Source organism: Apium graveolens, chromosome 4 (assembly GCF_009905375.1).
Source record: "Apium graveolens cultivar Ventura chromosome 4, ASM990537v1, whole genome shotgun sequence".
Classification (NCBI taxonomy): Eukaryota; Viridiplantae; Streptophyta; class Magnoliopsida; order Apiales; family Apiaceae; genus Apium; species Apium graveolens.
The window spans coordinates 125,570,943-125,585,028 of NC_133650.1; the positions used below are offsets into that span (position 1 = coordinate 125,570,943).

General features: G+C 33.9%; 1 protein-coding gene across 1 annotated transcript; it reads right to left on the reverse strand.

Annotated features, from left to right (window-relative positions):
• Positions 1-1,287: 1,287 nt before the first annotated feature.
• Positions 1,288-1,593, reverse strand: LOC141718960 (putative mitochondrial protein AtMg00860). Its single transcript, XM_074521340.1, has one exon. It carries the CDS (start codon positions 1,591-1,593, stop codon positions 1,288-1,290), a length of 306 nt encoding a protein of 101 aa, XP_074377441.1.
• Between the last annotated feature and the right edge of the window lie 12,493 nt (positions 1,594-14,086).

A 14,086-nucleotide genomic window follows, 5' to 3' on the forward strand; every position in this document is an offset into this window, starting at 1 on the left:
TAGATATATTGTGTATATTCTTGTAGCTGTAGTGTTATACATACTAATATACCATATATTTACTTGTTCTTTTGTGTTTCCAGTTACATACTAATAAATATGTATGAATTTACACTGTAAATGAACAATGGCTACCGAAAAAAGTAATAGTAAAAAACTTGATCCAACATGGAAGTTCCTATAAATTTTATATTCCTATTTATGGTGTTTTTGCATAATTATATAATAAATATTTCATTTTCTAAATAAATTCGTTTCACTACGATAAGCCGCGTGCCTCGCCTCGCGGCTGCCTAGGCACGCAAGGGACCCTAAAGTCTCAGTGCGCATATCTCCTTTAATAACATTGAGCTCGCCTTGTTCACTAACATTAGCAAATTGTTACGTTCAAGATCGGCTTATTTTATGAAACGAACCGAAGTGAGTTCAATTAAAAGAGCCGATCCGTTTTGTTCACGAACGACTTTGTTCACTTCAAACCAAATGTCTATATTACTTGTGTGAACATCAATAAAGTTTTTGTAATGGCCACTTGTACATACTTTGTATACAAAGATATGGTTTACAATCTCTAACCTCATGAATCATAATCCAATTTCGAACTTTAATTGCTTAAGGTTACATTGTGATCCAAATATATCTTCAAGATAACACCGAATAGTGTAATAATGATAGAGGCTTTACAATGGGCAGGGTGCAAAAAATGTTAAGTATCAAGTAACCGCGTCTTCTAAAACATTTACAGTGTTAGGAAGAGACTATTTGATTGAATCATATGTTCTATATCATGAATTGGGCTCGATACTATTATTGGGCCAGATTGTTCTTGGGTCAGGGAATAGTGTCGGGCCAATAGATAGGCTTGGGCTTAAGAATAGACCGACTAGTGTTCTAGTTGCTTATAAACTGTAGTTCTTCTCTGGTTTACATTTTATGAATAAGAATATGAATCTAATTTTCTTTTAAAATTATCTTTCTGCGTTTTATTTTGTTACACCCTAGAAAATCAACAAAAATCATGACAAATGGTATCAGAGCCAGGTTTTCCTTGCCCTTTTTGTAAACCACGGAGTAGTCATACCCTAACAACTTTGACAACCATTTTTGTTCTAAACTTGTTGATATCTTCTGGTCCATGATATATTTTAGAGCATCTTGATCAGTTTTTAATATGAAATGATGTCCAAGCAAATAAGATCTCCATTTTTCCGTGGCCATGATGATGGCGAGAAGCTCTTTTTCATATGTGGAAAGTCCCTGATGTTTAGGACTGAGGGCCTAACTGAACTAAGCTATAGGGCGGCCATCCTGCATCATAACAACCTTAATCCCATTTACATATGCATCAGTTTCCACCATAAGTGGTTTTGGGAAGTCTGGAAGAGCCAACACAGGAGTCCGGGTCATAATGCTTTTCAATGTTACAAATGCTGAATCAGCTTCTATATTCCAGAAGAAACTATTTTTCTTTAATGGTTGGGTAATGGGTTTGCTAATTATTCCATAGTTCTTGACAAATATGCGATAATACCCTGTTAATCCCAAGAATCCTCTCAGGGCTTTGACATTCTTGGGCCTAGGCCAATCTAGCATGGCTCTTATTTTATCCTTATCTGCAGCCACCCCATCATAGGAGATTACATGTCCGAGATACTCAACTTTATCTTTGAAGAATTAACACTTACTTTGTTTAACAAATAGCTAGTTTTTCCTGAGCAACTCAAATATCAACTGCAAGTGTTGGAGGTGCTCTTATTCAGTTTCACTATAAACAAGGATATCTTCAAAAAATACTAACACAAATTTGCCTATTTGATTTGCAAAAACCTCATTCATCATTGCCTAGAAGCTTGTAGGTGCATTAGTTAGCCCAAATTGCATAACTAAGAACTCATAATGCCCATTATGAGTTTTAAAAGTTGTTTTGAACACATCTTCTTGACTGACCCTAATCTGGTGTTAACCACTCCTCAAATCTAATTTAGTGAAAATTATGTTGCCCTTTAAAGTAGTTAGTAACTCTTCAATCACAGGTATAGGGAACTTGTTCTTGATGGTTGCTGCATTGAGAGCTCTATAATCAATGACTAATCTCCATGAATTGTCTTTTTTCTGACCAGTAGGATAGGTGAAGCAAATGGTGATGAACTTGACCTAATCACCCCAGCTTGTAGCATGTCTTTACAAATTTTTTCAATCTCCTCCCTATGAGCTATTGGGCATTTATAAGGGTTTGAGAAGACTAGTTTGGCATCAGCTTTTAGTGGTATGGAATGATATGAATTTTCTTCTTGTTTTTACTTGTTCTTAGTTCCCTGCATTTTTCTTTCAAATATGTTAGTTTCCTAAAACAGAAAATCATAAAAATAGCAATATCGTTACATTTGGTATCAGAGCTACTCATCCTCGGCAACCATGGCAGACAAACGCATCAAAAACATGAGAAATTGATTCCCACCATCGAGTCTAAACTGGGAGTGATGGAGCTGAAACAACAAGAAACCAGAGTTCAGATCTCGCTTATACAAGAAAAACTCAATCTTGAAGCTGTTGGTAGGAAAAAGAACTTTGATGATCTCAAGGAGATGATTAGATCTAGTCACACTCTTCGCTCGAAGGAACCAGGTGATGGAGGTGATAACAGTACGGCTCGTTTTCAGAGAATCGTCCCTCTATCTACTGTAAGTTCTACGCCCCAAACCCCTTCCCATTTTTGGGCTTTGAATTCACTGTAAATGGAGAATATGTTGTGCTCTTAAAGGCTGCTAAAACTATTGATATGATCACCGGGGATCTAAGTAAAGCTGTTAACCAGTATTCTGAGCCACAAGTTAGTCAGAAAGAACACCTGAAAAAGCTGGTTGATCATATGTTTAGCTGGAAAGTTCATGTTGATTGGGAAGCATCAGATGGCTCACTTATGTCTAAGGTACCAACAGGAAACTATAAGTTCGGATGGGTTAATCTTGGATAAATTTAGACTTTTTTTTGCTCTTTGCTTACTAAAGGAGATCATGATGATGGTAGAGTTGATATCAAGTTTCGAAATGAGTCATCCTTGGGGACAAGCATATTTTTAAGGAGGAGGTATTGTCATGAATTGGGCTCGATACTACTATTGGGCCAGATTGTTCTTGGGCCAGGGAAGAGTGTTGGGACAATAGATAGACTTGGGCTTAAGAATAGACCGACGAGTGTTCTAGTTTCTTATAAACTGTAGTTCTTCTCCGGTTTACATTTTATGAATGAGAATATAAATCTAGTTTTCTTTTAAATTTATCTTTCTGTATTTTATTTTGTTAAACCCTAGAAAATCAACAAAAATCATGACATTCTATTGAAGTCTCAAGTATACCCAACAAAACTGTGATGAATCGGGTGTTCTATGGAAAACAAATACTGAACCTTGACTTGACTACAAAATTGTGTTAATGTGCCTTCACATACATATACACAAACATTATATACACATACATCTTCTGACTCTAAAAGATAGAAAACCCTAAGTGGGTTAAGGAATCATAGTTATACAATGGAAAAATGAAATATAGATAGAGACAGAGACACAGAGTAGAGAGAAATTGTACTTACACTTAGTTATATGTATGTCATAAAATAACAAGCATCCTCGTCCTCGTGCTCTAACTCCACAATCCACACATGAGTGTCATTGATCCTGCCAAATAATAACTTATTATACCATGGGGGTTTCATAGGTACGACCAATAATCGATGAATTTTATACTATTCACATCCGTGGTGTTTAGATAAAATACGGCTAATTTTATTTAGTAATTTTTTTAAAAAAAAATATGGCTAATTTTTATGATTAGGGTCAGGGTCGCACACAATTATATCTAAATATGTAATACTAATATAGATTATTTATATTTGAACGATTCTATTTTTAATATTTTTTAAAAATTATATATGTACATTTTAATTATTTTTTATGATAAAAAATATGTTAAAAATATATAAGTGATATATTTTCAAACTAAAAAATAATTAATAATTAAGATAATAATCCATTTATTTACTATGCCTAAATTTATATCTAGAGTTCAATTCTTTAAAATTAACTTTATAAATATTCTAGTAACTATTTTTTTAGAATTCAATTAACTATCTTTAAAGTTAAATAAAATATTCATTTAGCACACTTACATATTATCTGTATGATAAAAATACATGTGACAATATGGTGTCGTGGTATGAGATTGTATAGTTGAATGAAATATCTTGAGTTCGATTCTCACAAACCACATCTTTAATATAAGTATAAGAAATAAGGGTAGTTTAGTCTTTTTAATGAGAATTTTTAATCTCAGGAATTATAACGAGTCAATGCATTTTAGTTTATTTTGAATTTTAAATCAGAACTTGGTCCATTGTTCAAAAAATACTTGAAATTTGACTACATGACCCGGCCGAAAAATATCGTCACATTCTACGTTTAGTAAATTTAAATTACAAGTTCAGCGAGAATATCTTGACAATAATGTGAAATTTTAAAATATTTTTATGTTAATAAAAATTTATGTGTTTGAGGTTTTTATAGATGAAGTCAATTTATTATTTGTATTAAAATTACTAACTTCACTGGTAGCACTTTATTATTTTTGGGACTTTTCCTGATTTTAAAAATATTCAAAATTTGATATGAGATCTCACGAGATTTGTTAAAACTACGATGATATATTAAATCGAGTTATTTTTCATTTTTCACTTTAAAAAAACTAGCTTTTAAAAAAAATCTTTTAGATAAGCAATATGTTAGGCCCTTAATCAACTGTAGAAGGGGGGTGAATACAGTTAATACAATCAATTCGACAAAACTTCAACAGAATCAACAATTTTTATATTAACTGATAAAAACTTATTACAAATGTACTCTCTCGAAAAAATGAACAAATATCCTTGAGAGATGCTAGGTTATGCGAAAGATATAACAATGTCGCAATGCTTATAACATGAACCTAATCTATGCTTTATATAGAGCACATCTACATAATGTACAAGGAATCTTATTCTATCAACAACAAGGAAACCTATATAATGCTTCTGAGATAAAGTCCTTCACCACCTTGAGTTTTTGTTTCCTTTTCCTTATCGAAGATCAACTGATGTGATAAATACTGATTACATCATCGGTTGACATCATCATCCGTTGATGTCATCATCCAAAAATATCATCATTCGTTGACATCATCATCATCCGTTGATACATAAGTTCTGATATGATCTTCTGATAATTTTTTGCTTGATATCATCAATTGCTCCTAACAATCTCCCCCAACTTGTTCATTATGGAAATATGGACGAGTTCCAATTGATGATGTTAAAACTATCTAAATGCAGGAATCAAGTATGCATATCCAATCTTACTTCAGTGAATATCAGACTTTACTCTTCCTTCTGAACTGCTTCTTTAACTTGAGCAATGTCAGCGGTTAACTTTACTATCCTTCTGTCACCCCTTATTACCTCCATCAGGATTTTCATCATCAGTATTTGTCAATGTCAGCTATTTGCATTTAGATTTAACAATTTTCTCCCCCTTTTTGGCATCATCACCAAGCAGTAGAGAAAGGATAATCTCCATTGAATTCTATACTTCTGTAAGTTGATCATACATTTGAACTTGTTTAGCTTCCAATCTAGCTTGACTGGCTTCGATTGTAGTTTTCCAGACAACTATTGGTGCAATTTATTTCTGAATTTTCTGATGAGTAGTCAGCTTTGAAGCAATCAATGATTCTTTGATCTAATTGATTTGAGTAGTAGTTGCTTCTTGAGATGTATGTAAGGATCTGATAACTAAAGTTGATGCTTTTAGATGATTCAACATATCAGGATTTGTAATCTTTTGTTCTACTATTTCCAGATATGCAACATCTTGCGTTCTAGAAATAGGGTATATGTCATCTTTCCAATGAACATTCCAGAGATTATCAAAATAATCATGCTTCTTCCTAGCATCTAACTCTTTCATTTTCTGTTGTCTTACATGCATATGCATATCTTCAGGGAAGAAAAGATCATCCTCAGGATCTATACTAGAATTAGAAATATTAGATTCTTCACCATCATTAGATTCTTCAATAGCAACTGAATTTTGCACTAATTGTTGAACTTCATCACCAGCTTCAGCATGTAGAATAGAATTAGAAATTGGTGCAGTATGTGATCCAGTAGCTTCAAAAGCTTCCACATCTTCAAGTATTTTAGATAATTGAATTGGAGCTTCGAGATTAACTTCCAGGACCTCAGTTCCTGTATAATGCTGTGGTGATTCTGAAATGGATGAAGCTTTATGAATGGACTGTTGTGCTACTACATCTTCAGCAACAACATGGATTATCTTAGGTGCTGGTAAAGTAGAGTAAATGGACTGTTTTTCAACAAAAACAGGGATTGTCTCATGTGGTGGAATAATAGAATGTATGGACTGCAAGAAAGTATCAGTGCTTAGACTTGCAAGGAGATTAATAGCCCTTGGTAAATCAGAGTTTACTTGAGATTCAACAGACTGTTGTTTAACATCTGTTTCTTTAGTACTCTGAGCACCTGCAAACATATAGCAAATAAAACTTAATCTCTCTATTCTTTTAAAGTAGTCTCACTAGTACTCACACCGTACATCTCATGACTTTTAATAGTCAGAGCTTCCTCACAAGGATTACTAAATCCTAACTCTCATCTACCTCTCCTTTTTCCAAGAAGGATCCTGCCTCTCTTAAATTATGTTTTTTTCTCAATCTTTTCATTTATCTCACAGAAAAAGGCTTAGAAAGATTTCCTAATAGAAATAAGAGGTGGCTAAAGAAGGGTGATATGTGGTCATACAACTAGAGGGAGTCCTTAAATAAGGTCTAGAAGTAATCATACCAACAAGATTTATATCATGAAATAATAAATGCGAAAATGACTAAATCAGTATTTAGAATAAATACTGATAAAGTAATGACAATATTTATACCTTGTGAATCCATAATTATGCTCACAGTTAATATTGTGGTTATGACAGTTGTTGTTCATCAATAGTGAGAACCTCCATTTGAATTGGAGAGGATTTGATCAGGTTACTGTCATGTACTATGATCTCAAACCTTGTTCTTCTTGCAAAGAACTAACACTTGAATGTGTTTATTGAAATCTATCACAAAGTCTTCAGTAAAAACTGATGAAACCTCTATGTCTCTGTTAGTATCATTAAGATCTACCTCAGCAAGTAGTCTCTAACCAACTAAATATTGTTTCCGAGTGGTGAGCACAATTCAAGAATTATGTAACTTGATTTTTGGAAACATTAGAGAAAAGAATTCAAGTGTTTCAGTTGTGAGAAGAAATTTAAGATATAAAATGTGTTACTTTAAGAAATGAGTGTGAACAACTTTCTTGAATAGAAAAAGAAAGTCTGAAAAGTATATCTTGAACAGACATTTTAGATAGTCAATTACACTCCTATAGTGTGCTTAATCTGTACTGAAGTGATCACATGAACTTAAACATAGATTAGTTTATTCACATGCACTATTAAAATATCTGAAATTAAGCATGCGGTACTGATTTGGATATAAATAGTTAAAAGCATTCAAGCACACATAACAAAGTAAACAAATAGTCATTCACTTAAAGAATTAAAGAAGGAAAAAACATTTTCATTATTCATTAAGAAGCAGAGTACAAGATTTTATAGAATTTTAAGCATAAAACCCTAAAACAATCTACCTACTCAGACTTCTTCTGCCTCTTTGCTGCTTCAAGGCTCAACGGTGATAAATCCCTGAGATAGTCTTTGCAAGAGAGATTTTGGTCGCTTGCAGCTTAAGAGCTTCATGTATTTGCTGCTCAACCTCTTTGGCTAAGCGTTCTTCCCCAAGAGTAATTTCTAACTGAAACAACTGGAGATCCAATCATTGATCACCTGACAACTCCTCAAATACTGATGATGGAACATCACGAGGACGAAAGATTTGATTGTTAATCTTGACTCTATGTCCCTAGGGGTCATAATAGACATGACCTTTATCGAGCTTGGAAGCAGGATAGTAAGTTCCAGCAATAGTACGAGTGCAAAATAAATGCTGAGCCTTGAATATTTGAGAAGATGAGGAGTTGTGTTCAAGAAGACTTGAAATATGAGTGTTTGAAGTGAAAAGGCAGTGAGAAGTTTTGAAAGTCGAGGGTTTGAATTTATAGCAGGGAAGTTAGAAACTTAAGGGAGTCTTTGATTAACCATGTAATAATTAACATAATATGTATACACGATTACACGTATCTAGGTAAACAAAACATAATCTCTCTCTTCAGATTCATATTCCCAATATAAGTACTCGAGTATTACTAGATATTTGCATCAGTAGCTAACCCATTTAAGCAATTAAAAGATATTCCACTAACTCACTGATTAATTAAAAATACTTTTCAACAATTTATTTCAAACAACTTCAAAATAATCAATAAAGTATAATAGTCAATCATGGTTTGACCATTATCAGTATTTTAATTACGACTATCAGGATTTATTAACTATTGACAGAATCTATTAGTCAAAGCAAGGTTAACTAATAACAGAGCATGTACGCATAATCAGTAGTTCAACATGTAGTTTTCATATAAGATCATTTAGCATCATTGCATGTTATCATGGTATCAACATTTAGCATAATAATCAGTATCTAACTAGTACTGACACATAATAAGATACCATGCTTCAAAAAATATCAGCAGTCTTAATTATCAGAGTTTGAGAGTTGTCCTGATATCATTCCCAATTCATTCGCCAATCTTGTGAAAGTAGCTTCACAGAGAGGCTTGGTGAATACATCTGCTACTTGCTGATCTGTTGGAACAAAGACCAATTCCACTATACCTGCTTCAACATGTTCCCTTATGAAATGGTACATGATGCTGATGTGTTTAGTCATTGAATGCTACATTGGATTTCCTATCATTGTAATAGCACTTTGATTATCATAATATATAGGAATAAAAGAATAGTCTAACCCATAATCTAGTAGCTGATTTGTCATCCATAGAATCTGAGCATAACAGCTTCCTACAGCAATGTATTCTGCTTCTGTAGTTGATGTGGAAATTAACTTTTGTTTATTGCTATACCAAGAAACCAATCTTCCTATAAGGAGTTGGTAGCTTCCAGAAATGCTTTTCCTGTCTATTTTGCATCCTGTAAAATCAGCATCTGAATATCCAATTAGCTTAAAATTAGAATCTCTAGGATACCATAATCCCAGATTCATGGTGTCTTTGAGATACTTAAAAATTCTTTTCACAGCTAATAGATGGGGTTCTCTAGGATCAGCTTGGAACCTTGCACAGAGAGAGGTAGCATACATGATATCAGGTCTACTAGCAGTCAGATATAGGAGTGAGCCAATCATACCTCTGTAGTTAGTTATATCTACTGAAGAACTAGTATTTAAATCTAACTTGGTTACAGTGGCCATGGAAGTTGATGCAGTTGAGCAGTCTTGCATTCCAAATCTTTTGATTAGATTCCTGGTATATTTGGATTGATTTATGAAGATTTCTTCATCAGTCTTTTTAACTTGTGACCCAAGAAAGTAACTCAGTTCTCCCATCATACTCATTTGATACCCGAACTGCATTAGCTTTGTAAATCTCTCACATAGTTTATCATTAGTAGATCTAAAAATGATATCATCAACATATATCTGTACCAATAACAATTCCTTACCATGGTATTTATAAAAAAGAGTTTTGTCAATTGTACCTCTTGTGAAACCACTCTCTAGCAGGAATAAAGCAAGTGTTTCATACCAGGCCCTTAGAGCTTGCTTCAGTCCGTAGAGTGCTTATCCAGTTAGTAGACATGATCTGGATACTTTGGATCAATGAACCCTGGACGTTGTTCAACATAAACTTCCTCTTCGAGTTCTCCATTTAAGAATGCACTCTTCACATCCTTTTGGAACACCTTAAACTTCTTGTGAGCAGCATAGGAAAGAATGATTCTAATTGCCTTAAGCCTTGCAACTGGAGAAAATGTCTCATCATAATCAATACCTTCTTGTTGTGAGTAACCCTTTGCAGCCTCTTGCTTTATTCCTTGTAATAATACCCTCACTGTCAGTTTTGTTTCTGAACATCCATTTTGTGCCAACTACAGATCTGTTCTTTGGTCTTGGCACAAGAGTCCAGACTTTGTTCCTTTTAAATTCATTGAGCTCATCTTGCATTGCTGTGACCCAGTCAGCATCTTGCAGAGCTTCTTCAACCTTCTTAGGTTTAGTTTGAGACAGAAAAGAATGGTAAAGACATTCATTATGAGTGGCTTTTCTTGTTCTTACACCACTGTGAGGGTTTCCAATGATTAAGTCAGATGTGTGTGACTTAGACCATTTTCTTGCAGATGGAAATTGACTCCTAGAAGATGAACCTCCCCTTTGATCCATGAACCCTCTGTTATTTCTTTGATGAGTGCCACTATTATTTCCTGATGCTCCCCCTGAATCAGTGTTCCCATTGTTATCAGCATTTGACTCATCAGAGTTTGAAGAAGATAAGTCTGATGATCTTTCTACTAATGTTCCTTGAGTTGAATCACTTGTTGTAGTCTCTGGATTTGAGTCATGTTGTTCCCCCTCAACACATGCTTCAGTTTTAAAAGTATTTCCACTGTTCTGTGGAACCTTAGAGCTTTGAGTGATATCAGGATTTACTGTATCAGTGTCAAGATTTAAAAGTTCAGCATAAGGTACTTCATTTTCAAATCTTAATTTGTCATGGTCATCTACATCTTCTAGACCTATTATCTTCTGTCATCAGAAGATACATGTATGGATTTCATGACTATTCTTGTTCTCAGATTGTAAACTCTGAAGGCTTTTGTGGATAATGGATATCCCACAAAAATTTCTTCATCTGCTTTTAGATCAAACTTGGTCAGCTGCTCCAGATGAGTTTTGAGAAAAACACTTAAAACCAAAAATATGGAAGTATTTCAAATCTGGATTCTTTCCCTTCACCATTTCAAATGGTGTTTTTCCATGCTTGTTGATCAATGTTGCATTTTGTGTAAAGCAAATAGTTTTCACAGCCTCAGCCCAGAAGTAGGTAGGCAATCTTGCTTCTTCTAGCATGGTAGTTGCAGTTTCTATCAAACTTCTATTCTTTCTTTCAACAACTCCATTTTTTGTGGAGTTCCAGGAGCATAAAACTCTGGTTTTATCCCCTTGAGTTTGTAGAATTCAGTTCCATTATCACTTCTGATGATCTTCACTTTGTATGTTGATCCTTTTTCCAGCTCCCTCACATGATCAAGAAGAATGGATGAAGATTCATCCTTGGTGTGCAGAAAATACACTCATGTGTATCTTGTATATTCATCAACAATTACGAGTGCATACCTCTTCTTGGCAATTGAAATAACATTCACCGGACCAAAGAGATCAATATGATAAAGATTCGAGCAATAAAATGCAACGAAAAAACAAAAATTTCGAATCCCTGCCGCGGGATCTATGTGTAGTGACCGGATAATTTTGGAGAATCGATGTTTACCTTAATAAAGCTTTCCTTCTGATTGTGATGAACGTTTTGATCTTGATGAACCAACACAACAGCCCTCCTTTCGAAGATCTGCTCTCCAAGATATCCACACGAACGTCCGATCGTCTAACGATCACCGGAGACGGTACTAGCCGATATGTATATTTCTAAATATTCTGTGTTATAAAGCCGACTATGTGAATTCGCTATATATTGTGTAGAATTTGTGTATAATTTAAGTGTGTAAATTTCGTACGCGAGTAAGATTTTCGTTACGCGATTAGTAAATAATAGAGATTTCTCGTGATTTAATAATATTTGAATAGTTGCGATTAGACGATAAATTTTCATTTTAGTATTGTGGAATATAATCGATTTATTTGCAATTATTTGTATGATTTATAATGTGTTAAGTGTAATTTTCATGATTTATTTATTAGTATAATAATATTAGAAAAAAATTATTTTTATATAAATATTTGTTCGAAATTTTTTAAAACAATTTTATTTAATTTATAAAATCTCACAGTATTTATGGTATTTATTTGGTAATTTATGGATTTGTATTTCAATTACTAAAAATCATTCTTTTAAATTATACTTTTAATAGTTATTGAATTACAAGTGTACCCTTGCACGCAATTTGCACTCAAGTAGAGGTTAAGGATAGGACCGTCCTTTCACTCCCCACTAACTCCATTTGAACAAGCAAAAGACCAATAAAACCTTGCATGCAAAAGTTGGCTATTAGTGGATGAAGGACAAAATAGTAAGTTCAAACTCCACTACCATTTTGGTGAGACAAAAACAAATTTATACACTCCACTCACCTCATTTTTCTTCACCAACACCTCACTCCACTCTCTTATCTCCATACCCCTCCCTCTCGGTCGCGCCTACACCCCCTCCCCTCTCATTTTTTTTTCTTCTTCATTTCTTCATCTTCTTGCATCTTTCAACTCCTCTAAGCAAAGGACAATTTCACTTGGTTTTATATCATCATTCAAGGTTAGTTTCTTAGTTGCATGTAGTTAAAGACAAGGGTTTAACTTTGATTATTGTGAATATAGAGTTGAACCTAATGTGGCTCATAAAACTTGAGCAAGAGATGGTCTTGATGAGGTGTTTTGCTTCCATTTTCAAGCCATAATCTTGGCCTCAAGCATTCGGCAATGACTCCCAAGGAGCCGAATGGATTCTTGTTGTTTGTGTGATAGTTTTGTTTGTTTTCAAGAAGAAAGAGACTTTGCATGTGACTTTTAAAAGAACTTATGATCTTATAAGATGTATTTTACCAAGTTTCCATCCATGCATGCCATGATTTTTACGTTAAAAAGTTGAAGTTATACTTGCATGTTGTAGAATAAGTAGTATATCAGATAAATGTGTTATGTGACCTAAATTTGAGTTTTTATGTAATGCATGCCATGGTTCTTGCTCTAAAATGCTAGTATGCTATATGCCTTGATGAGTATGATCAAATTTTGTAGCCATCAAGTTGATACCATGTGTTTTTGGTTCGAATATTTGCTTAAAATTTCATATGTAAAATCTGCTCTGCTATGCTCTCTGTTTTTGCCTCGGTAAATGGCTTTTATGGCTAGGTTTATGCTCAAATTTTTCCATAGAATTATAGTTAATAGGGTTGTGTACAATGTAGGATAGATTTGTGGGCTTTCATGTTGGTTTTGGTGTTGATATGGGAGTTAAGGTGGAAGGAGGCACACTAGGCACCTTGTAACAGAATTTTTCACCATAAGTATAGGCTGTTTTAGGTGAGTTTTGGTAAGGCCTCGCTAGGCCTGAGTTTACTGGAGTTAGGACTTGAGTTGTACTTAAGTCCAGTGGAAGAGTTCGAGTGTTGCACATCATCTTTTGGTTTAAGTTAAGGTAAATAATAGTTCTTATGTGTTACTTGCTTATGTGTTTAGGGTATTTAGGTGATATTATTGTATAAGTAACTAGTAGTATATGCCATGCCATTATGTGATTATGTGACTATGTGGATTACTTGAATTGCATATGATTAAGTTATGTGTATTCTTGTAATTATAAGTTCTTGTGTAATAGTAGTTATGATAAGAGTAAAAGTTAGTCTAGGAGTTTATAGGCTTATAAGGTGTTTAAGGATGAATAGTAATGAGGTTAATATAATGTGTAGGTTCCGAAGCGAGGGGGAAGACTCGTGTCGTCAAGATCGAATAATCTTAGAACTATTGGAAGGCAATTTACTAATTTCTTATGCTTATAATTGTTGGCAAGTTACTTACATCCTTATTCTTATAATTGTTACAAGTATGCATACTTTTACGTGAATGCTTAGTTGTGATAATCACCATGTCATTAACCAACTCAAATACTACCGTTAATAACCCTTAACCATGTTAGTACCTTACCTTCAAAACATTCTTCATCCAATAGACCGTGAATACTAAACTCCCTACCAAATTCCCTAAAGTGAACCTCCTTACTAAACTTGAATTCTCTTATTACAATTTCATTAAAATAATACCAAATCTTTCCCAGCATCCATGTTATAAATCATTAA